Genomic DNA, 26,711 nt, shown 5'->3' on the forward strand with positions numbered 1-26,711 from the left:
GCAGATATACACTAAATGTTCCAGACAAAGTGTTCCTCAAGCTTTTCTGGCCTTTGAGGATGGCATGATTAAAGAAAGGCCTATTGATAATGTTTATGCAGTTCCCATCCAATGGAACAGATTCTTGGCTGCTTTCAGAAACAAGCTGGGCAAGCTGCAGGTGATCAGCTTTTCTGTCACCACTGAGTGTCACTGCAATCAATCAGAATCACTATATGATGCATGGGACAGTGAAGCAATTTTGTTTAAATACCGAAGATATAAACAAAACAGAAAAAAATATCAGTGCGTTTTCAAACACTTGTGTGGGAACTCTGTTTAAACATCAGTAGTAGTTATTCAGAATAATGAATAAGGGCAAAAAGCCATTTGTATTGTACAGCATGATTTTCAAAGGTGTCTAATGATTAAACATAATTGTTAGTGATTGATATGAGACTCTATAAATAGGTCCAATTGTCAAATGACAGTTGTTCAGCCATTTCTAGGGGGAGAAGGGTAATCAAGCGTCTTTATTAGGTCTCAAAGCACAGCATCCAAAAATTGAAACACTCAAAATTCCTAGCTACATTTAAAAACTGTGTCCCAGGTATCAGAAATCAGACTCTTGTCCAGTAAAACTGGACACGTCCAAAAATGAAGTCTGTTATTTATAGCTACAGAAATGAATTTTCCATCAAGTGATTGGGTACTGGTATTGTTGTGTGACCATCTGTTTCATAATTCCTAAAGTTTGCCAACTGAACAAGTCTTCAGTGGTCAATGTGTACCAAACTGTATGGTGTACCCTCCAAGGAAAGTTATTTATTATGTTTACTCCTATTGTAAAAGAGCCATTATTTTTGACACAGTAGGTATGAATTATGAAGATCTTACTCAAGAGAAAAAAAGCACAATAATCACCCTTCAGAGATGACATGTTCCATTTATTCAGTGAAGATTCATTTATTTTAAAGGGTGTGTGATTGTATGTGTATATATTTAATCAAGTTGTCTTTGTCAATGCAGCTTATTCAGCAAATGATTCAAATCAGCTGTCAGAGTCTGAGCTTGTCAGCTTGGAAAGTAGATCATGTCATCTGCACATGTAATGCAAATTTTATATTCCCAACTGAGAAAGCTGCCAGCCCTGGAACTGTCATTCCACCAACACTGGAGAGCAGGCCTAATCCATGTGACTGAGTTCTTCTGTTCAACCTACCTATGAGTAGGTGTTTGAAGCTTGCATAAAGCTGTTGACTAATGTCTACTTATCTGTGTCAAAGGCATCTCGCTAATCCTGCTTTGGCAATAGAGAGGTGGTTGTAGCTGACTAGGCAAAGGGCTCTATTCTCCAAGTAAAATGACGGAAACAGTTAAGTGTTAGAAAAAAAATTACTGGGATTTACATAGTTAATAAAGAACTCAAAATAAAGGGATGGTTTTGCCCATATAAAGTGTATGCAGAATTTGCTTGGAACAGAAGGAGAAAGCTACACACTCACAAAATCATTTTCTATTAAATTTGGATCATCTCGGTTCACAAAAAGACAAGGGAGACTAAACAGAATAAATCTCTTCAAGGTTCTGACATAAGCAGCAGCTATTTTACTTATTTGCAATTTCATTGAAGGTCATCAGAATGCACAATACTTACTCTGCATTTTCATAACTTCCTTCATTCAAGGATCTCAAAACAGTATCTAACCAATAACAATTAAGCATTACTATGCCCCACAAATAAGTCGGGGGGGGGGGAGGCGGGGTTCTGTGCGGTTGGTTTTTTTTAGTTTTGGATTTATTTATTTTTTGGTGATATGTTTTATTGGACCAACCAATTCTCTGGGAACAAGATGCTTCTTCTAGTCATTTCCTGGACCATGCTGCCTACAGAGCACTCCATGCCTAGTAATACGGCAGAACCAATGACAAACTCAAGTTCCTATCCCACACTCACACCCACTCCCTTTCTGACATAAAAATTACTGCAAATAGAAAAAAAAGAGAACCAAATGTCTAATCTTTTTTCATAAACTGCAAAGCAAAACTAATATTAATTTACATACTAGTAGACAACCCATCCCATGAAATATGTTTCATTGTGTATAAAGAGCCTGTCTTCCTTTCTAGGATGTTGAGAGTGGAGGCTGCCCATCTCCCAGGGCTATGCAAGCAGGTTAAACCAAAACAAAAACAAAATCAATCACCAGTACTGCCAAGCAATCTTAACTCACAAATTGTCCCAGTTACACAGCCTTATTGAAACAGGATTTAGCACAATCAAGCTGCCTGAGTAAAGAAACTAATAAAAGGGCTGTTGGTTGTAGCTGTGTTGGTCTAAGGACATAGGGAGGCAAAGTTATTTGCGTAGATGTGATATATTTTATTAGACCAACTAAAATAGTCGGAAAAAAGTTCTTAGCAAGCTTTTGGGCACAAACACCCTTCATCAGGCATACAGAGCAGATAAAGGGAGCAGAATGGAAGAAAATGTAAAGTAGCAATCTATACAGGGGGAAAAAAATAAGAGGAAAAGAAAATAATATATATTTACATTGGGGTGAAAAGAATATCCGGGAGAAAAATGTTCGGTAATTACCGATATAATTTGGTAAATGTATGCAGATCTGGACTACATGCAATACAAATATAATAAGATCAACTCCACAAGTCTGAAGCTAATACACAGCCAGTTAAGGCAGGTACTGGGTCTTTATTAGAATACTAACGGTTGTGTCAATGAGGCATTTTAATAAGCGACTTACCTAGCACTGTTTTATCTAGACACGTGTAAGAAACATTTCAACACTCCATGCAAACAACAGTTCAGTTTCTGGGAACTAATGTAATGTGAGAACCAGGGATGGTCTCAGACATTAATGTCTGTTGAATTTAAAGCAAACAAAAAGGAAGCATTTCCCACAATATATAGACGACAACTTCTTCAATTTGCCACTATTAGAGGTCATGAGGTAGAGCTCAAGTGTTACCAGCCAAGAAGTTTACCATTAATAACTATGTTTGTGCTTATCTGTCTTCAGGTAGGTGTGGTAAAGTCTCTTGCTTCAAGACATAAACTTTGTCTGAAAGAGGGGGGAAGAAACTTTCTTCTCCTTTTCCCTTCTACAACATTATACTGTTAAGCCTATACATTTTCTCTGAAGTAATGACTCCAGCAGAGGCAGGAAATCCAAACCTAATGAAAGGGTGCTTTAATCTAATATAGTAAGCACTTTGCTCCTGAATTTTTAGTATCTACAATTCTTAACTGTATTTCCATACTTGCAAGTCTCCATGCCAATGTTGCCCCACCATTGCTATTTTAGCATAGCTTTGTTATCAAAATTCTATATATATTAATGCCTGCATGGACCAGAAAGTTACCAGAAAGATGTGGTACACTTTAATCATTGCTTTGAGAAAGTGGTTTGTCTTTAACAACTAAATGTATGTCATACTTAGCATCAGTTATAAGTAGAGTATTGATATCAGACTCTGACCTTTTGCGTCTTTGTGCCAAGCACTTAGTAAGTGGCAAAATGCATTTGCTCCCAGTGAGTTATGTCCCACAATTACTGTTTATAGAGTTGTCTTCTCCAAAACTGTACACAGGAAACTTTACAATTCAATAAGCATCTAGCCACTCAGTATATTTTTCACTTCATACTTAATTGTATCACCTGACAAATCTTCATGTGTTTATATAACTAGATAAGAAAAAGCAGAAAGAGAAAAGCATTTCGCAGACCAATTCAAAGACCAGCCTATTTAAAATCTTTCCCCAATATTTGCAAAATGTGCTAACTGATTGAAAAATATAAGCAAATAAGTGTGGGTGATATTAACAAATCAAAAAAAACCAAAACTAATAAACCCACCAACTTTTCTACTGTGCATCATCAGACAATGTAGAACAGGGTTCAGCAATTTACAGCCCACAGGCTGGTGCTCCCCACAAAGAGATTGCACCTGGCCCATGGCAGCCAAAACAGAGGCACCCCGGGGCTAGGAACACACATTGCACATAAACCTGTTTAAGTGATCAGACACTGGTTTAAACCTGTAATAGAACAGATGATCAGTGCACGTAAACCAGTCTGAGAATGGCTGAACTCACTTGAGATAAACCTGGTTGAATGTAGTATCAGACTTAACTGATCTGGCTCAAAATGGTTTACATAATGTCTGTCCCAGACCCCTTTCTGGTTTAAAATAAACCAGACACCCCCAGCATCCCAGCATGCTCTCTGGGCTGGACAGGGCTCTCTGCTCTACAGCAGGGTTAGCCCCTCTGCTCCCTGGCTGGAGATCTAGCACAGACTTGCAGGCACAGCAGGGTTTGCCAGGCTTCCCCATCCCCCACTGGCTGCTTAATCAGAGATCCCTTCCTCCTCTCTCCCACAGCACAGACTGTAGCCAATATGTGATATGCTAGCTAATGCTGTGTAAGGCAGATAGGACAGTGTCCACTTTTTGGAAGTAATCAACAGTTCAGATGGTAACATCCCTGCATTCCTTCCTTTGCAAAAGGCAGACAAGGTTCTTTGGGTAAATCTGATATCTTTTATTAGACCAACTAAACAGTTGGAAAAACATTTCTTAGCAAGCTTTTGGGTTTAAAAACTCTTCATCAGGCTGAGGAAGCATCTGCAGTTGATGTGTGCTCTTCCTGGATAGAATGAATAGTAAAGAAGTCAGGGGCTGGTATGCATTTTCCTTTGGAAAAAGTTGTTTAAAAAGAGCTTGTAATGAAAGAGGCTTTGTTTTCCGATGGGATGTTAAATGCTGATAACAGAACTGATAAAAGCTCTGTTATCAAGCAGGGCACCCCTCCCTAATCACAGAGTCTTGCCCCCGGGGCCTGGCCATGCTCTCCTCAGCTCAGCCCTGTGCAATAGAAGGGAAGGCAGCTCTAGCACCCCCTGGCTTCTAGCCTGAGCCACTGCAGGCATGTGCCTGCATTTCTGGGATGTCCGTCTGGTTACAAAACTGATTTAGCCTAGCCAGGTTAGACTAACCTGGAAAGATTGAATCAATTCAGGCTCCGGCTTTTTGAATGTCTGCCCCTTGCCCCAGTCTCCTGCATCAGTCTCACACCCTCTCCTCCAATGGGAGATATTACTGCTATTGGGGGGAAGTATCTGCATGGCCAGCAAACAGGGGAGTTAATGCAGCCCCCCTTACTGCAGCCCCAGCCTTTCTCATCACCACTTGCTGATTGCCACTGGTGACAATCAAGGCTAGGAGGGAGGAGAAGAAAATCTGCGGCCAGAGAAGTAGCAGCCCAACTTTTGGTAAAGGGTTACTGAACTTTGCATATTCCCCATGCACTACAGAAAATAGGTAAAATAAAAGCAGTGCCTAGAAAACCATGAGTCTAGATTCTTGTTAGGATTTAAAAAAAATATTTGATTGGTTTAGTGATAAGATAGCCACATTGTTCAAGCACAGATTTAAAAAATCTTGTTAATTAATGCAGCCATAAAACAACCATTTCCAGCTTGGAAACCATCATGTAAGAAAACAAGCCATTAATAGTATCCAATTATTTTCTGTAGTTTCAGATGCTTATAAACATGACAAGTATAACCACTCTATAATAATATCCAAAAAATTGGCCTTTTCCAGTTCAGAAATTGATAGCATTGAAAGAAACCCATTATCTCATTTAAAAGGCTTCCTGAACTTGGAGGTCATATTCATGACAAAGTACATAGCCATAAGTTTATTGTTATGAACAAATGCATGCTCTTTAGGTTAATGACACAGTTAGAACATTTGGTTCATATTATTAAACTAAAAATAATGGGATTCTAGGCTTGATCTTTCTCCCCACCATTGAAAACTTCATATTGTATAAGCAATATACTATAATCCTTTGATCACATTCTCAATCCTCCTGCTCCCTAGGCCCTTACAGAAGTGTGAGAAGAGGAGATCCTTTTTTATACTCCAGGATTTTATACTAAGCAGAAAATAAATTTTCCCAGAGAATATGGAACTGGAGCAACAGTGGGAGGGAATACTAGATACACCAGCACATGGAAGATACGAGAAACGTATTTATTGCCACAGATTTCTAGACACGTGGTAGAAAAAGAAAGAGTTCTGGGGAAAATCTAGAAACAAAAGAATATGACTTAGAACAAAAAGAACAAATTATACTGATTCTGAACATTACCTTTTTTAAATAGAGATTGCACAGATTACAGCAGCTTCTGACCAGTTTATTCAACCAGCTTTGCAAGCCAGAAACTCACCTAGATACTGATCTAGTTAACAATCCAGGCTAATCTTTTCAGAAAATCAGTTATTCCTAAACAATTATTTCAGTTTGTCCAAAACAAATCAACTCATGTTGAATGTCACTTTTGCTAACTTGCCTTTCCTGACTTCACCTTGTTAGACTTGCCCTCCTTAAAGCATGCCAATGCTAGGGGAAAAGGTGCGCTTTAAACATAATAGACAAAAGTAACAGCCATCACATGGAGTCATAAACAGCAGAACAAGTCAAAGAATGGATTTCTCTTGCAAGGAAAAATTGTACATAATAATAATAACAATAATAATAAATTCCCTAGAAAAAGATGACAAAACTTTCTTACACACATTTTGGAAAAACAAGTGAGGAAAGCAGACACTTTGTAAAAGATTTTTAGCATCAACCCAATTTTGTGCCAAAAAAAAAAAAGTGTCAATGGAAAATTTTAACCTATCCTACCTGAAAGGGTGAATCTTGGCTCAACCCAAGGGTTCTCCATTGACTTTAGCTAGTCAAGTTGAACATTTCCCTCAACCAGCTATATCAAGATACAACTTGATAGCTTTCTACCCTAGGATTTTACATAACACAATGCATCACACTGCAACATACATTTTCTTGGCATAGACAGGTCCATAAGAGCATGCTGTCAACTGAATCATCAGGTTTGGGGGTTTTTTGTTTGTTTGTTTTTGGTAGGGTCATGATGATGCTCCAACCTCTTACAAATTTCAGTCCTGGTGAGAAGAAATCCCTCAGCTGACTGCCTGTGCCACTTCCCCACCTCCTAGGGAAAAGAGCCAGTCACAGATGTTGTAGGAGGCATGGCAGGTTTCTCTTCAGGAAAGAACAGAAAGAACTCAGCAGTTCTGCTTTCACTTCTCCTCTCTAATTAAAAACAAGATGGGATTTTTTTTTTCACACAGACAGACATGTGCACATGCGCCTAGAGAATAAAAGTCCCCAGTACCTCCCTGATGGCACCATAATTATCTACCTGAGCACTTTTTTGAAACAGTTCTATCCACAAATTTGCTCTTGGCTCTTGCACATTCATTGCGTGCTCTTTTTACACAAGGTTGAAGAACCCCTTGTAAGAAGAGTTCACAATAGACCCTTACTCATTCTTTGTATAAGACCATCATAAACATTCTCACCAGGTTAATTCCAGAGCTAACAAGTCTCATTTGAAAGATAAAGGATGTTCCTCATGTGCTAAGTTGCTCAATGGAAAGAGCTTCAGACCTATCTCTCTGCTATACCACACATATAAATGGTATGAATGACTGATATTGAAGCAGCTTGTACCATACATGGACAAACACCTAATTCTGAACAGGACAGCTTTTAACCTGTAAAAATCAACAGTAAGCCACATGCTCAATCTAACTCAACTGAGGATGGTTTTGAAAGAGGCCAAATCCCCAGAGCTGTATCTGTCAACCTAACAGCCACCTATAATACAGTTAACCACCAATGACTTCTCCACAAGACCCTGAGAATGACACAAGCTCTATACCTTATAGAGTTGATATAAACCCTGCTCGAAAACAGACTTTTTTGTCAAACAGGATGGGAAGCAAAGCAGATGGAGGCAATAGATTAATGGCGTCTCCCAAGGAAGCATACTCACACCACTGTTATGTAACATTTATACGAATGACCAACCAATCGATTTGGAAACAACATTTTCATCTCTGCAGACAACCTGTGCATAACAGCCCAAAACACTGGCTTTTATCACATCGAAAAATCCCTAAGTGAGGCACTAGTTCACCCAAACTCATGCTACACTAAAAACCAATTATGTGCCAACCAAACAAAAACACAATTATGTGCCTTCCATTTGAAAAACCATGAGACCAACCAACCTCTAACTCAACATTGCATGGTCTGGGGACCCCACTATCCAAATCCAGGTTACCTTGGAGTCACCCTCAATTATACCCTCTCATACAAAGAATACATCATGACGCCAAAGCAAAGGTGAGCAATTGTGAAAACATTTTATATAAGCTCACCAACTCAAGATGGTGAGCTAGACCCTCAACCATCAGAACCACTGCTCTGGCTCTCAGCTTCTCTGCTGAGTATGCATGCCCTGTATGGGAGAGATCTGTACATGCTAAGTTCCTTGACCCCATCCTGAATGACAGCTGCTGATGCATCACAGGATTTTTGAAGCCTACCAGCCAAAACACGGTGTACCTGCTGGATGGCATCACTCTGCCTGGCATCAGAAGAGCAGTGGCCAGCGGGATAGAATGATCAAGACAAACGGAAGATGTGAGTGAGAGACACACCTGCTGTACAACTATCCATAGCACACAAACATCTGAAATAACTCAGGACCTTCCTCACCAGCACCCAACCCCTTGATTCCACACCCAGGGAGAAGAAACTACAGATGTGGAATGAGAGGAAGAAAATACCTGACAGTGAAAAATATGGACATCCAGCGACTGAGTTTTTACCACTAGGCAATTATGACCCGTGGCAAAGGTAGCAAAGACTCAAGAGCCTATGCACCTAAGTTGGACAAGGAACTAACGAAGTGAATTGAACCAATTGAAGAAGTGAATTGAACCAATCATATAGCCCACCCGTGACTGTGGCACAAAGCCTCAGTCTATGCAACACCGGCTGCAATGCCCACTGCTTAAAGGCACATGTACAACGAGCAAAAGCATGTGTAACAAAAATACAAAATGGTCAAATATAGTGTAGAGACACGAGAAGATGGGCTAAGAACAGACAATCAAAATGCCTAAAGCTAAATTGATTCGATATTCACAGGTTAGTCTACGCTGTGTAAATTGAACCAATAAGTGAACAGACATTCACTTCTGATTCCTGAAATCAAAAGTGAATGCCAGTGGCCCAGGCCAGAAGCAGACAGCTTGGGCCAAAGCTAGCCCACCCACCCTGCAAGGTGGAGGGGAGGGTCATGTGGGAAGTGCAAAGCATCCTGGGATACAGGAGGACTGTGAAATAACTTGGAATCTGGAAGGGATCTGGGACAGAATTTCAATAAACCAATTTAACCTAAGTCAGTGAAATCTGATGCTGCCTCCATTAAGATTTATCTTAAACTGGTCTCAGCCATTCTTAAAGCAGTTTACTTCTGTTGCATTACAGATCTGAACCAGTTTCCAATCACTTACACCAGTTTGTGTGTCATCTCTGTCCCTAACCTTGATATCTCAAAATGCCTTCCACTATTCCAGCCTGTTCAACAAGAATCTATGGGAAAAGGAAAGTAATACACAGAAGTCAGTTACCATTAGACTCCAAACAAAAAATTAGATGGCTCTGCTTAGAGCAGGTTGAAGTCAATGAAGTCATTCAAGAACAGGGGAAATGAGAATAAAATTTGGTTTAGTGACTTTATTAGATATGGACCATTTTCATAATGGTCATTCAGATCTCCAGAGTGTGATTTCACACAAATATGGAATATAACATAACAAATGGAAATAAATGGATGTCAATTTTCTTAACATATGCCTACTTTCATCAACATTGTTGGGTACAATTGCTCACACTTCTGTCAGAGCTGACTGCCATAGAGCAATGGATATTTTGCCTTCTACAAATGCCAGAACTGCCAAGTTCAAACTAATGCAATTACAGATTAAAAACCAGACAGAATAAAACAGTGAAATTACAAAATCCATAAACAAGACTAGCAAAGCTTTCTAGCTTTATTGTGTAACTTGTTAATATGCAAATGAAAAAGATTTACAGATCTTCTATGCAATGAAAATCTAAATTGTTCAAAAAATGGACACAAGATCTTGATCTATACTGGTAGAGAATACACTATCACAGGGGTGGGCAAAATATGGTCCATGGGAGGCCATTCTATCCAGCCCACGGGGCCCATAAAAATGTAGAAAATTAATATTTCTCTGCCCTTGGTTCCTGTCAAAAATGACAGGAATGAAGGGGAGTAGGACCCAGGGGAAGCCCAGCAGGCTCCAACAACAGCGGAGCCCTCCCAGCCCTGACCTCCAGCCAGAAGCCCCAGCCACTGGTTTCTGGGCTGGGAGCACATGGCTGCCCCAGCACGGGAAACTCAGGTAAAGTGGGAGGGACCCAGAGCAAGAAAGGAGCATGGGGGGGGGAGGAAGCGGCCCTTCCCTGCCCACATCCGGTGCTCCACACTGCAGCTTCTCGCAGCTCAGGTGAGGCTACCTGTGCCCACTCCAGACAGCCCCATGGGGGGTGCGAGCACCTGCAGCGTGGGGCACCAGGCATGGGGCAGGGGAGGGGCCACTTCCCCCCCATGGTCAGCTTTTCCCTGGGCTCCTTCCCTGTACAGAGAAAAGAGGCCCCTCGCCCGCCCCATGCCTGGCACCCCAAGCTGCAGGAGCTCGCAGCCCACGTGGGTCTGTCTGGAGCAGGCACAGGCAGCCCCAGGCAGGCTGCGAGTGGCTGCAGCGTGGGGCACCGGGCATGGGGCAGGGACGGGCTGCTTTCTCCCACCCCCTGCACTCAGCAGCACCTTGTAACCCTAGGCTGGCAGTGGGGTGGGTTACAAGCTAGTGCTGAGCGCAGGGAAAAGTGGCCCCTCACCTGCCCCATGACCAGCACCCCGTGCTGCAGCCACTCACAGCCTACCTGGAGCTGCCTGTGCCTGCTCTGGACTGCCCTGCGTGGTCTGTGAGCACCTGCAATGTGGGGCGCCGGCCATGGGGCAGGTGAGGGGCCACTTTTTCCCATGCTCAGCACCAGCTTCTTCCCTGTTAACAAGTGGGGGTTTGGGGCTGTGCGCTGCCCCCCACCTGTACCGTGGGACTGGGGGGCCAGTGGAGCACAGGGCCCACACCGGTGTCCCAGGGCCAGTGCCGGTGGGACCCAGAGCAGGGTGGCAGGAGCATGGGGTCCCAGCTAGTAGGGACTCTATGGAGCCGAGCCAGCGCCCCCCTCCCTGCTAGAGCAGCCCAGCCCGGCTCCACAGACCCCTGCTGGCCTGTGCCCCGCTCTGGGCCCCACCAGTGCTGGCCCTGGGACATTGGTCCCAAGACATTGGGACGTTGGTCCCAAGATGGTGACCAGGGGGTGGGGCACCTGTCAAGGGGTGGGGCTACCCATGCAGCCCTTGACAGCCTTCCAAAACTGTGTAAGTAGCCCTCCATCCAAAATAATTGCCCGCCCCTGCACTATCAGATGTTTCTCAACTTTAGGAGATGGTTTAACATGAAGGAAATAGAGAGAATTTCAGCCGGGATGAATAAACAACATAAAAAAAAATAAGGTGCAGAAATCACTATTTTCCAATTACTGGCAAGTCATACTCTCTTGGCCAGCACTTGAATTTTTCCCATTAAAAATTACTATTATAGTTTTATACACTATATTTGGTATTAATTTTCCATATCTTGAGCTTCCTTGAAAAAGAATATATTCTTAATATATTCAAAAAAAGTCCCATGAGTCTTATTCACAGAAATTTCACATCTTTTTATGCAGAACTAAAAAATAATTCCTCAAAGAGATGGAAGAGATCTAAAAAGAATTCATTGCCAACACCTGATTTTAACATATAGTCAAACACACTGCAGGTACCATCCCACCTTTCCTTCTTCTGTATTCTTATGAAAACCTCATCTTGTCCCCTTCCTGCTCCAATTCTGAAAAATATCATCCTGTTCTTCTGAACACCGTGTGCTATATATCCAAAACTCATTGTTGTTTCTATATACTCTAAAGAATTGGTGGTCTTTTTTTATAACTTTGCTACGAAACATGAAAATGGAATGACTTGCACTCAGGTTGCAAATGACAATATTTTATCATAAATGTACTTCATACCTGAAAGAATGAACCATATCTTTCTTAGTCCAGTTTTCAACTCAGTTATGGAAACACCTAGGTCATCTAACATTGATTGCCTCTCTTTTAAGGCACTAGATACTGAAGAACAATTAAATATTGTCTGGACTCTTATGTCTCCCACACCAAGTTGCTCTCTGCTAGGTTCATTACAGCTCTTTACATATTTTTAATTTTCAGCACCCTTTATCTCCAATACTTTTGTCACACACTAGATTATAACAAACTTCCATGATTATCTCTGTATGCAATTAACAATTTATAAAAGAGCATTTTATCTTTCCAATTACAGAAAAGTAGAGATTTCTACTTTAAGAATAGGCCCTGCCTGACTCAGAAAAGCATTTCAGGATATACCTAAACCCATTTCTATACACAAAAACACTTAAGCATATGAAGCATGTCCTACTAATTTAAGTGGGACTTAAGCATGAAATTTTCTAATTTGCAAGAGACTTGTACCTGGATTTTACTTAGTTTCTTAAGTCCATGGAATAATTAGTCTACATTAACCTTTTTTTACTCTTAATTTGATGCAACCTGTAAAATTTTGTATGCAACAGAAAACCCTGTAACAAAAATTCCCCAATCATAAACTCTAAAAATAAGTGACAGCTCCCAAATCGCTGACAGTTGTTTCAGAATATACTTCTTGTAGTTATTCACAACTATCAAATTTCCCGTACTTACAAACTGATATTTTTAAGACAGATCCCCTCTACAACAAGAATCAAGCTAGAATTTCTTACCAAAATGGGACTGTTTCACAAAGTGCCAAAACAGTAGATATGTCCCCAATCCTGCAAGCTCATCCACATAAGTAGACTCACTTTAACTTTTTGCTTGACGGTGTCTATACAATCAGGGCCTAAGACTTTATTCTTCTCTTTTACCCATCTGATTATATGCACGTGTTTGTAATGTTAACACATCAAGATGAACTTAGAAGATGAAGCAAGGAAGTTGTTAGCTTACACTTTATTTCAACTCTCATTTCATATCAATCAAAATTGTGATAAATTGTGATAAACTCCACCACCTATTTGAAAAAATTGTCAAAGTCAGAAAAGCAACCCCAGTCCCCCACATCCCCAGCAGATCAAAGAACGTTGACTGTACATTCATTATTTCAGGATGAGGCAACAAATAAAACAACAAAAATAAAGGACAAAAATTGCATTTGAAGAGAGACAGAAATCCTCACCAGAACATCACAGTTAGCATAAGACTGGGAGCCCTAACCAGCCTCTGCTCCCAGCAGAGTCAGGGGCTAATTGTAGCTCTCAACCTTGGTGGCTCATCAGAGCCCTCGACTCTGATGATCTCCCCAAAGCAGGTACAGTAGGAACCATCCATAAGTGATTATACATTTTTGTGGAATAACTTTATGGCTTATTCCTTGTTTTATCACACCATTAATTGCATTAATGTAAGACTCAGTAACTACTTATGATGTGCTTAAATGGCTAATCACATATTAAATGTAATGTGATCCTGCATAGGTGGTATTTGATCTAAAGACAGAGTATTCAGTTTTCAGAATTAGTCTGGATCCTTTAATAATTGCTAGTAAGTACCATAAATGACTATCATCAAGTTGTGAGATTTTAGACAAGATTTTTTTTTTACTAATTTTACTTCTCTCGGTCCTCAGCAAAAACAGTAAGGTTTGGATCCTAACTTACTCGCGAATCTTCTAAAACTGAATCACTAAGAAAATAGTATTAGGGCAGTTTTCAATTAATATTATTTGCTGGAAAATTATATCTTGATTTATTGATCATTCCACAAGTTTATGACAGCCTATAATACCAGAAAACCATTTAACAGCTTTTATCAGTCTAGACATTTATTATTACTTACAACAGTAATAATAGCATTGTCACTATAAGCATGTCTATATGATATAAGACATAGATTGTAAAATATAGTTACACCATATAACAGGTAATAAAACATAAGATAAAACTTCTATATTCATACATAGAGCCAAATCTTTAATTAAACAAAATGCCATGTCCTCTCAGAAAGAAAGGAGAGATGAATTCATAGACATTTGAATGATCAATCAGTGTAATAAAATACTTTCCAGATTTAAATTACCCCCCTTGAGCATAAGGATAATTATATCCTTTATTACTGACACATTCTTTTGTAAACATAAGAGACAACTCATATGCTAGGAAATAGTTTCTGCAAGAGCACTTACAATAAAAACAGTGCAGAAAATATGCAGTTCCTATAATTATATTTTATTGACTTAAACAGATAAAATCATCTTTATGTTTCAGCGAAGGTTGTGAGTCTACACTGAAAGCAAAAAACACAAGCACACAAACACATCTAGGAAAGTCATGAAAAACTATATAAACACTGACATGAACTCAAGAGAAGGCAACTAAGCATCCAAGTATGTTCAGCCATCGCTTGAATGAGTGAACCCACTGAGTATTCCTAGAAGGACCTTAATTGTCAACCCTGCACCTGTACAGCTTAAAAAACTACATCTGACCCTTGGGATGTGCCTCTTATGGCCCCCGTGCCATTTTAAACTTGGAAAAAGCACGTGCACTGCAATTTGCAGTCGTATGTCCTACAAGAAACAGCATACACATAGCTTCCTATCTCTGAGGCGGAGGAAGGACCTACGAAGGACTCTTTAAACCAGTTAGGCAGGAGGTTTTAGGCTGGGCTCCTGGAAACACCTGAGGGGAGAAAAGCTATGAGAATCAGAACCATGAAGCTTGGAGCCAAACATTAAGACAAAGTCCAGGGAAAGGGAGCAAAATCATCTTGGGTTGCTTTGTTTTTCATTTCTATTAATGAACAGGATCCGTGAGGGGGGGAAATGCAGCTGCTTGGAGTATGATTTTATCTTCTACACCTGTTGATCAATCCATTAACTTATAAAAGTGAAAACCTTTTCAGAGCCAGCATTGCACACAGGGCCCAGTAGTTAGCAAGCCTCTAACTATGCAAAGGTAAGTACGAAAGACAAGAGTATTAAAGACCCAACCAGCAATATCTATGAACAAAACCTTGGTACGAAATGAGGCGCAAGTTAACTACAGCATCCACGGGGGGAAAAAAGGGTTAGTGGTAGAATTTATGACATCATCATCCCTGAAGGCTGCCTGCAGGCTCTTTTTCTTTCAAGAGATCAAAAACTTTCTCTCCCCCTCTTCTCTGGTCCCTTCTCCTCTTCCCCCAGCCTAATTCACACTTTCCTAATCAGGGTTATGCTACTATTCTCCCTTCCGCCACTACTCCAGGTGACAGCTACAAAATGACACGTCTCCCCTACCTTATCCCTATACTCCAACCTCCAGTTCATGATTCTCCCTCCCCTGTAATTAACTCCAAAACCAACCTGTGTTCATAATTTTCAAATAGGAATATCTGCAGAAAACCAAGCTGAATCTTGCTTCTGTTACTACTGCCCACAGGATATATAGTATCAATAGAGTAATTTCATTACTTTAACTTTTTTGCCATTTGGCAAAGTTATGGGCAGCAACAGTCATTGGAGTTATTTGTCAGCAACTCTGAATGATAACACTCCAGTGATTCACATCTAGGTCACATCTGGAAGGTTACTGTGAAAATATAAATGTCTGTTTCCTATAAATCTGAGTTTTTGTATTAAAGCAGAAACAGATCTCAGCACTCACGTAGGAAGCTTCCTATTTACCATTGGTAAATAGATGTTCAACAACTGGTCTGTATTTTCAGGGGTTCTTAACCTTCTTGAACTCAAGACCCCTCACTGAACTCCATAAGTTTTGTGAATTTAGTGGCACCCAATTTAAAAAACTGGTCTATATATTACAGTGCTTATCTCCTTGTAAGCCCGGCAAACAGAAAGGCCACAGCACTCTGGGTGAGAATCACAGACCTTGAGCAGGGAGCTTACACATTCTCACAAACCATCTCACCAGTCCATTACAGGCTAAAGCAGGGGTGGGCACTAGTTTCGGCTGGAGGGCCACTTAACAAGTTCTAGTGAGACACCGAGGGCTGCAACGGTAGTCTTGCCCCTTGATGGGTGCCCTGGTCGCCATCATAGGACCAGAAGTTCCGCCTCTCTGGCCAGTAAAGACAAACATATTGTCCCTTAGCTCTCACATACACACATCAGTCTCAGCCCTCACCCACAAAAAACTACCATATTGCCCATGTTTGGGGCCATAATGAAACTATTCCTCTACTTACAAGTACCCCACAAGACAGAAAAATGTTTGTATCACCCCCTATCTATATATAACTATATCCAATGTAAACTTCACTATACCTTTCCAATTCACTGTCCCAATATCAGAAGTCCCCACTATCCATTTATAGTAATCGCCATTTACCCAAACTTCATATAGTGCAGACATCAGAGCATCCCAGAGAGCAGACAAGGTCAGTGTGTTACTTACAGTTTTTCTATCAAAAAAGAAAATGCTACTGCAGAATAACTCCGTATGTGGACACTTTGAGAAAGTGACTGCATGAGGCTTATACCAAACTAATACAAATAGTATGAAAGTAACTTTCCAAACATGGGAGGGAAGGGAAAGAGAGAAGAGTCAACATTTCTGAAGAACACTGGCTTTCAGTTGCGGTCACTCATTTCATACGGCTCTAAACAAAGCTTTTTATACCTTTGTAAACAAAACATTCACTGTTTTCATTAAACAAATACAATCCACAAAAAACAAGGAAATGTAAAAATGAAGCCCCTAATAAGGCACACCCTTTGATTCTCCACCCACAGGCCATCACATAACTCTGCCATGGCTATCATATACCGTGACATTAGTTCCACCCTCTTTGTCTTTCTGCACATATCCATTGACCAGATTATTTCCTTCCTCTCATCCAAACACTGGTTGTTCCAGAAGTTGCTAATAATATGTTTGCAGCTGCTAATACTACAAGAGGGTAATTTAAAAAAAACTGTATGGAGTAGGACAGCACTCCACATGGATATGGAAAACACAGGTGGGGACAGAAACTCTGTCAAAAATTCAATAGTCATGAAAAAATAATCTCATGTAAAAATTCACATCAACTGGCCACCTGCTTCTATAAAAGCCTAGCTTTTATGTCCAATTCTAAACCCATCTTAGATTACAACTAACTATAGAGTCCCTATACATATATACAAAAGACACAGATGGAGCCAATTAAATCTTAAATTCTTACTATGACTAGTAGAATTATATATTCTATTACTCAATATGATAATGTACATGCCTGAAGTTATGAAGTTGTATAACTGCTTGCAAAAGCAACGGCCATAGAGATAAATTAGAAGGATTTACCTGCAACACAAATTCTTCAAATGCAGCTTATACAGTTTACAGAAAGACTGAATGAGTAGTAACAAGCCATTTTTAAGCTACAGGAAATCAAAGAAACGTTAGTTATGGCCAACATCTCAATAGCCTTGTGCAGGTGAGTTGTCTTTTAGGAAGGCTTTTTCGACCAATTCCCTCCTTCCCTTTGCTCAGTGAAAACCTTCCTTTGCTGCCAAATGAAAAACTGCAAATTTAAATTGAATTAGGATCTGTGCAAAGTGTTAAGGTTAATAACCAAAAAATCAGAAATGAAAAAGTAACTCCATATAGAACAGACTGCAATCCACAAAATGGAGTGAGTCAGCTGTGTGACCTTTAGTATCCTAATAAAAGCTGGACATGAATTTTGAAACCCATTACTCAGTTATAGAAAGAATTTTAGCTTGCTGGAAGAGATATGACGAGTAGCTGCATCTGTGCAGAGCAGACCATTTCTTTAAGAACGCTGTTAGCCAACTAAACATAGGAGATGGCAAAAAAAAATGTTGTCAGAAAGCAACCTGACTTCTAAACTCTTAACATTAATGTAATGACCCTTAGCGTAGTCCCCTTAACCTCCCTAAATTCTCTGCCCTACACTCGGTTCTAGCTCAAGTGTAACAATTCCTAAACACAAGGGATTTTTCAACTACAGTTCCTAAACAAACATGGGAAGCAAATAATTTGATACATCTTAAAACAAAGATCATGCCACATGACCTGCTCTTCAAAGGCTTATCTACATCAGGGCATTACCCACCCTATTTCCCTGCCACTGCAGCTCCCCCAGAGGTAGCAATACTGGGAATGAGAGCAGAGAAGACTTAGTTCTTCATGGTTTAGGCATCATGACACCAAAATTTGTTCTGAACAGAATTAAGCAAACATGTGCTCAGGCCCATAGGGGCTGTTCTACAGCAGCATTGTCACCAGACAAGCTGAAATCCCGACAGCAATGGGAGGAAGAGACTAAAGCAGATGCTGTTTCGGCCAGCCCACCTGTAGAATTTTTTTCAGCTGCCACCCCAGTAACATTTGTTTTGGGAGGAAAAAAGTGTCCTTCTGAAAAGCAATGTATCAAAATCCGAGATGGACAGTAGTTCTGTAGCAAGCCTCTCCCCTTCCCCCCTACCACATGTCATGCCTTTCCAGTAAGAAAGGCTCAAAAGCCAGCCATCTCTCTGCTGTACCACTAAAACAGGGAAATGCAAAATGCCCCTAGCTACTGTAATGAAAGCTAAATCCTTTAGGAAGATTATCAACATGAAAAAAAAAGCAGAAAAATCCAGCAGCTAAAGAACTTTTCTACTGCCTCACTAAGAAGCTGATTTCCTGTGTTACTGGAAGATAAAAAAATGGTATTGCTTCTTATTTTTAAACCTCTTCACTGAGGAAATTCAGCTGGTTTGGGGCCTTGTTACACCTTACACTGTGCGCTGCACAAATGCTGATCAGTGATAGTGCTAGCTTGGAGTTTGGAGCAGCCACATCCTTAGTCTAGAAACCTTTGACTACCCCTGACCTGGACAGCTGTAACTTGTCCCTAGGGGCCTGGTGAGCAGGGGCAGGACTGGGAGCTGTCGCTGTGAGTTGCCACTGGAGAGCTGGTGACCCATGGCAGGCTTCTCTCCCTGCTCTACTAGGTGGGATGTGAGAGAACCTGGGATACTGGAGGGCTCCAACTTGGGCAGCACATCTTGGGGAAGTGGCCACACCTTAGTGGAAAAGGAGCGCGGTGGTGCAGATCAGACACAATCATAGAAGCACAGAAAACAAGGGTTGGAAGGTCACCTAATCCAACCCCCTGCTCACAGCAGAACCATCCCCAACTAGATCATCCCAGCCACGGCTTTGTCTAGCCAGGTCCTAAAAACTCCAAGGATGGAGATTCCTGCCCTGGAGTGGCATAACTTTTTGCCACATAAAGAGTGCTTAAACCACTTCAAGGTGTTAATGTGCAGACAATCAGGGGCCAATCTGCCCACAGTTACCCAGTAACAAAGCCCCAGGAGGGTAGCCTGCAATGGGGCCTCTGCACCCTCTGCCAGCATTTTTCACCCACACCTAAAGCCCAGCCTTCAGGTGCCAGGAGGAGAGAGAGCAGTTTCTCTGGACAGCTGAAAGAGCCCAGCCCTGTGTGCCAACCTGAGACTTCCTTCACTCATGAAACCCCAGCACCTGAGGTCTGGAAGGGACCTCAGGAGCCCACCTAGCCTGCTCTTCACGCTCGCTGGCTTTTAAGCTGATATCCCAGCTCCCCTGGACCCCCAACACACAGGGTGCCACCTGCACTAGTGGGGATCAGAGGGGATGGCCCTGCCTGGCACTGGGGCTGAGGGCTGGAAGGGACCTCAGGAGCCCATCTAGCCCTCTCCATGCTCCCTGACACTCAGGCAGCTGGTTCCCCAGAGTGGAAAGAAAAGGGGCTGGCCCTGCCCTGCACTAGGTCTGATATCTAGAAGGAACCTCAGGAGCCCAGCTAGCCTGCTCTCAATGCTCACTGACTCACAGAAGCGGCTGGTTTCCCAGCCCCCCCCAGCATTGCCACCTGCACTAGTGGGGAGCCAAGGGGCTGGCCCTGCCCTCCACTGGGGCTGAGGGACCTCAGGAGCCCACGTAGCCCACTCTCCACACTCCCTGACACTCAGAGGCGGCTGGTCCCCAGCACCGCCACCTGCACTAGTGGGGAGTAAAGGAGCTGGCCTTGGCCGGCATTGGGGTTGCTGGCTGGAAGGGACCTCCGACGCTCACCTGGCCCGCTCTCCACGCTCGCTAGCACCAGAGGCGGCTGGTCCCCAGCACCGCCACCTGCTCTAGCGGGGAGCCAAGGGGCCGGCCCTGCCCTGCCCTGCCCTGCCCTGCCCTGCCCTGCCCCGCACGGGGTGAGGGCTGGAAGGCACCTCGGGAGCCCGCCTGGCCGCTCTCCACGCGCGCTGGCAGGCAGAGGCTGCTGGTTCCCCGCTCCCCGCACCCCCGCCCCGCCAGAGGAGCCACCGGCGCCAAGCCCGAGCCGGGGGCCGCCTCCCTCCCCAGGGGCTGCCCCCTCCAGCCCCCCGCCGCCGCCGGGCGCCTACCCGGGGAGCTTGGCGAGCCGCACAAAGCCGAACACGTCCATCCATGCAGCCGGCGAGCGGCCCCGCTTCCTCCTCACTCCCGCCGCCGCGGCTGCTCCACGGCGGGGCGGGGGGAGGTGGCGCCCGCGGCGGCTGCTCCTCCTCCGGCAGCGGCGCGCGGGGCGCCCGGCATCGCCGCTCCTGGCCGGCCCGGCCCGGCCCGGCCCGAGCGGCGGCAGGTCCGCGGCTCCCGCCTCTGGCGCGGAGCGAGCCCGGGCAGCACCCGCCGCGGAGCCGGCCCGCCTGGCAGCGCCGCCGCAGCCCCCTCTGCCGGGGAAGGGCCCTCTGCTGCGGGAGCGCCTCGGGGCTGGCACCCGCCGCCCGCTGCCTGGCCTTTGCTGCCCGCCCGGGCCCCAGCGCCGCGGCCAGCCTCTTCTCCAGGCTGCCGCCGCCGCCGCGCGCCGGCCCGGGGAGCGCAACAGGCGGCGCCGGGGACCGGGGCAGCGCACAGCCCGGGGGTGGGGGGCGTCTATATACGTATCGGTGTATCTGTGTTGTGTGTGGGCATGTGGACGGGGAGAGATGGATGTGTGCACGGGTTACATCGGGATGGATGTGTGTACAGATGGCTGTGGGGATGTGCCTATATGAATAGGTGTGGAGGTGCGTACGTGTGTGGGGGTGTGTGCACGCGCAGATGGGTGTGGATGTGTGGGTGTGTATGTGTACATATGTGTGGGCGAGCGTATGTGGATGTGTGTGTGGATGTATATATGTGTATGTGTACATATGTGCAACGATGAGTGTATACGCATATGTGTGCAGATGGGTTGTGGATGTGTATTTATATATGTGTGTGTGTGAGGATGTGTATGCATATGTGTATATCATATGTATTTATTAAATGTATAAATGTATACATGTCACCGTGGGCAATTCCTCACAGTTGAGGATCATCATTCCCACAGGTGAAGTGAAGGGTTGTGAATGAGCCAGCTGAGGGCTAAGGGCGACCCTAGAGCTGCACACTGTGTGTATATGTGTATATGTGTGAGAGAGTGAGTAGACAAGCACCAGGAGACTCTCCCTATGCCTAAAGAAGGGTGTTTGTGCCCAAAAGCCTGTAAAGAACAAATTTTCTAACTCTTCAGTGGGTCTAATAAAAGATATCACATTTACCCAAATAACCTTGTTTGTATATGTACATGGACATATATGTGTATGCATATATGTATATATTTGTATGTATGCATATATATGTATATACACATACACACATACATACCTACATATATCAGGGGTATAGGTTGTAGTCATGCCAGCCTAAGGACATGGGCAGACAAGGTTCTTGTCTTTCATAGATTTTTGATGCACGTTCATTCTGGTACACAGTTGTTTCATTTCTCCTGCATATTTTCCATCAGGGCATTTGGTGCACTGGATGAGTGGATCCAGTGCACCAAATGCCGTGATGGAAAATATGTCGGAGAAACCAAACAACAAGTGCGTACCAGAATGAACACACACCAAGAACCTATCGAAGACAAGAACACCCAGTTACCTGTGGGGGCACGTTTCTCACAAGAAAATCACTCTCTCCAGTCTCTCAGGGAATTTACAATCCTCAAAGGGAATTTACAAGACACCTTTTGCAGACGAGCCTACAAACTTCACTTCATCAGTTTACTGGATACAAAAAATTATGGACTAAATATAGACATTGGATTTATAACCTGCCTAACATTTGACACCCCAAGTAACTGCTCTACTATTTACCAGCTATATTCTTATCACACCAGGTCTACATTCCCCTTCTCCTAGTCTCCTACCTGTCTCTCACCAACTGACTTCAATCTACATTTTCACTGACTGGCTTTCTTGCATGAATACTGGCCTCTGATTTCTTTTCTATTCCATCCAGGATGAGCACAGACCGACTGTAGACGCTTCCTCAGCCTGACTGTTTCTACTCAAAGCTTGCAAATAATTTTTCCAACTATTTTATATGGTCTAATAAAAGATTTACCCAAAGAATGTTGTCTACACACACACACACACACACACACACACACAGAAACATAGATTATGTGTGTGTGTGCACCTACATTTGTGCACATATGTATAGTTGGGGATTAAAAATTGGGGATTAAAATATATATATAAAATAGGTATAAAGTTGGGGATTAAAATGATGTGTGTGTGTGTTTTAATCCCAAACCTTCACTGGTAACAGCACAGAAAAAGGAACAGGATGTACAGAGACTCCCTAGGAACCTGCTTCAAACTATTCTTTTCTTTAAACCAGTAACAACAAAGACTGATTGATAGTCTGTTTACAGAGGGAGAAGACTGAACAACTCACTTCAGAAGGTTTACAGATCTACCTGGTTGCATGTGGGAGCTGTGCAATCTAAAATCCCCAATGAAGTAGTGTTTGCTGAGCCTATCAAAATATTTATTTGTTTCCCACCAGCCACATCCATTAACTTATTATTCTGCTAAACTTTAAAAAACAATAGTGGAATGGGCAGCTGTTGTTCCCACCACTGTATGGATTGGCAAATGTTACAAAGGTAATGCAATTTTAGCTGGTTAGGAATGGGTTCATTTATAAAGCTATTGTTTATTTACATAGCTTCCAGTGCACTGGCAAAAAAGAGATCAGGTACTATGAACAAATATCCTGCAGGGTTTACTGAAACTCCACGTGTTTGTGTGTGCATTTGTGTGTATCCAGGATCAGGGCCAAAATATCAAACCAGGCTCAACTATTTCACAATCTAAGGCCCAACACAAAAAGGTATTATAGGGAAACGAGAAAACAAATCTAGTAAAACCACAAACCATGCAGAAAGAGGAAGAATCAGACTGAAAGAGACCTATCATGTTTTCAGGAGTCCCATGCTCCTTTAGTGAAGAACCAGGATATAGGTATGGTATATCAGGGGAGATGGTAGATTAACCTACTAGTCAGGATGTCATATCAGCTGACAAGAACCTTGCTATGCAGCAACACATTGTTATATTTGTTTATTTTCATCAAAGTTGCAAAAAACTTTCTTGAATTTATATCCCAAGATATAGGGGTGTGTGTGTGTGTGTGTGTGTGTGTGTGTGTGTGTGTGTGTGTGTGTTGGGGAAGGGGGGGGTTCTAAAAAAGGGCTACACCTCTAACCAGATGAATAACCTCTCTTACATGGGTAGTAGGAGTAAGTACAATATTGGGAAGCCTGGTCAACATGGAGGATGATTAGAACAGTATTTGCAACTGAATGGTCTTGATGAGTAGAGTAAAAGAAATGGGAAAAAAATCAGTAATACAGAGTGTAAGAACACGCACTTAGGAACTAAGAATTTCTGCTGTTACCTGAGAGCTCATCAGTAAGAAACAGGATGAGAAATTCTGGGGTACATTAGTTTCACAGAACAACTATGAGCTATCGTAGTGTGATGCAGCCACAGGGTTGGGGGGGGGGGAGGGGAAGGGAAAGCAAATCCTAGGACATATCAAATAAAATATACTGAGGAGAGACAGAGGAAATGAGGAAATACTAATGCCAGTGTACAAGACGTTGGTAAGATGTCATCTGCCATGCTGTGTACAACTGATCACTCTTATACAAGAAAGGTAAATTGGAATTGGAACATGAACAGAGAAGTGATACTGAATGAGCAGAAGAATAGAGAACCTTACATAATGAGACCACAAGAAGTTGTATTATTATTTAAGATAACAAAATGAAGATTTAGAGGGGATTGGATTGATCTCTTAAATGCACGGGGAGAGTAAAGACCAGCGAGTGAGAAGAGCTATTTAAAGAAAAAATATTGGTACAAAGATCAAATGGGTTTGAACTGGCCCTGAATCAGATTGGCCTGGAACCTGAAGAAGATTTCTAGCTATCCAACCAGTACAGCCTTCTGCTGGGAGAACTTGGTGGGCTGGGGCTGGGGGGAGACCTAACTAATTTTAACATGGAGCTTGAACAGTTTATGAGAGGTATTACAGATGATGTGGTTCCTTGTGATAGCATGGGATTGGATTCAATGACCCCAGATTTCACTTTCAGTCCTGTTTTCCTAAGTGTTGAACAGGACTGATTTTGTAGATCTGAGATTTTTGCAAAAGATTTCTTAGCTTTCTGGCTGTTACTATACACTGTGACAGTCAGGGCATGTTCACCCTAGCTCCCCCATTCACCCCTTTTCTAACTCCTCAACACAAGTAGCAAGTGCCACATCCTACCCTCACACATTCATCTGGTTTCTTCCTATACCTACATGCTGGGGTTCATCCCACCTGTAACACGGCTTACTCCTCCTGGTGGGGTGGAAGAACAGGGTGGGAGAACAGATCAGCAGGAACAAGGTGTGGCTGAGTCACACCATATATGTTATGGCAGATATGGTTAGGACAGAAACCAAAAGAAACAGAGACAGTCATACAGAAAGTCTATAATTAATGTATTTTTGTAATAACATTATATATATGGCACACTGACCAAAACATTTACATTACGTTTTATTGCTGGCTCATGTGCCAAGCAGGGTCACCTAAGTCACAAGTCACATGCTACTTAGATCTCATTTTATCCAATTGAATTTTCTTCTTTTTTTAATTAATTAAAAATCTTAGACATGTTATGACATAGCAATATGACAGAAATCCTGAGACTTGAGGGGCATAATTATAGTGCCTGGTTTTGTTGGACATCAAATACAAAATCTCAGGGAAGTTACATCAAATCCCAAAACCCCTCTTAAAATTCATGCTTCCTATCATGTTTTGAGCCAAATACCCAGGTTTGGTTATTCCCTTCTGTCCACAGAGAATTTCATACAGGGCTTTCATTTGTGGAGCTGGTCCTCTGGCACCATCTGCACAAATGACTAATATGAACCTCTCCCCTCATATTGCTGCAAATTCCTTCTTCAGTTGGTGATTACTCTAAAAAGAAAGCTACTTTGTTTGCCATAGATAACCTTACCTTTATTAGTCCAGTTTCACTGGCTGCATGTAGCAGCCCTTCCTATCTTTTCCACTTAACTAGCACTATGACTATGTCCTTGTCATCTTGAGACCAAGGTGAAGATACCTTGTGTGAAATCACTGAATTTGAACTAAAGTTAAATTCTTACTTGTTTCTTATTCTTTGATATTTTGAATGGATGCATGAGGTATCTTGTGGTTACAGCTATCATTTATATTCTCCATTGAAGTGAGTTTTGCAGTGGTGTCCCAGAACAGGTGTAGGAGTATTTGTGCCAGATATGGACCAGATATGAGCTAGGAATAGGATCATAGGAAAGGAGAGCTGGAAGGGACCTCACAAAGTCATCTAGTTCAATTCCCTACTCATCATCCCTGACTAAGCCATCCCAACCAAATGTCTGTCCAACACGCTCTTGAACATATCCAAGGTTGGACATTCCACAACTTCTCTAGGTAGCCTGTTCCAATGCTTGATCACCTTCATGGTAAAAAAAGTTTCTTTTAATCTGTAAACCTTTATTTCCTCTGTTTCAGCTTCATTCAGACCAAATGTTTTTTCTTTGAAGCTCCCAAAATTAGGACCCTTTTTTGAAGTTTCAGTATCAGGGAATAGAGCATGGAAGAAGAGGCTGGGGCTTGACGGCCAATGTATAAGTACAGGACTTCTATGTAGTGTTTCTGCAATCTGGGCAGCTGTGGTGGTTGGAACTGTAAAGGAAGTGAGCAAACCATACCTACTCAGGGAAGCATAAGAGAAACTCTACTACATGTGTAGCAAGTACACTGCAATATATGTAGTTTGGGCTGCTTTCTAACAATCTGCCATTTTTTTCATAGAATCATAGGAAGTTATAGTTAGAATCAACCTCAGGAGGTCATCTAGGACCTCAGGAGGTCATCTAGGACCTCAGGAGGTCATCTGCCCAGGGCTTCCCATGGTAAGCTCAGCTGCCTTCACACAAATGCCAGGAGTTTGAGAAACAAGCAAGAAGAATTGGCCCTATTCCTGAATGACAATGATTATGATCTCGTAGGGATAATACAGACCTAGTGGGACTCCACCTACTACTGGTCTGTAGGTTTAGAACGCAATAACTTGTACAGGAAAGATCGTGTTGGGAAGAGGATTGGGGGTGTAGTTCTACGTGAAGGAACAATACATTTCACTTCAAACTGAGTTTAGCAACCAAGGAGGGGGTCTCGAGACTCTCTGGGTTAAAATACAAGGGGAGCATGGGGAAGGGGACATAACTTTAGGAGTC

The 26,711-nt window shown here is 42.7% G+C and overlaps 1 protein-coding gene across 3 annotated transcripts in view; it reads right to left on the reverse strand.

Moving 5' to 3' along the window:
- FRMPD4 (FERM and PDZ domain containing 4) overlaps nt 1–20,836 on the reverse strand; it is a 490,887-nt gene extending 470,051 nt beyond the window's left edge. Inside the window, exon 1 of one of the 3 annotated variants that reach the window (XM_019495129.2) lies at nt 20,478–20,827. In XM_019495129.2, coding sequence (XP_019350674.2) covers nt 20,478–20,518 — 41 coding nt within the window. In that variant the 5' untranslated portion in view covers nt 20,519–20,827. Of the gene's footprint in view, nt 1–20,477 lie in introns of all 3 variants that reach the window. The other 2 variants (XM_014607778.3, XM_019495131.2) reach the window with 2 other exon arrangements.
- Between the last annotated feature and the right edge of the window lie 5,875 nt (nt 20,837–26,711).

This window comes from Alligator mississippiensis, chromosome 1 (genome assembly GCF_030867095.1).
Source record: "Alligator mississippiensis isolate rAllMis1 chromosome 1, rAllMis1, whole genome shotgun sequence".
Taxonomy (NCBI): domain Eukaryota; kingdom Metazoa; phylum Chordata; order Crocodylia; family Alligatoridae; genus Alligator; species Alligator mississippiensis.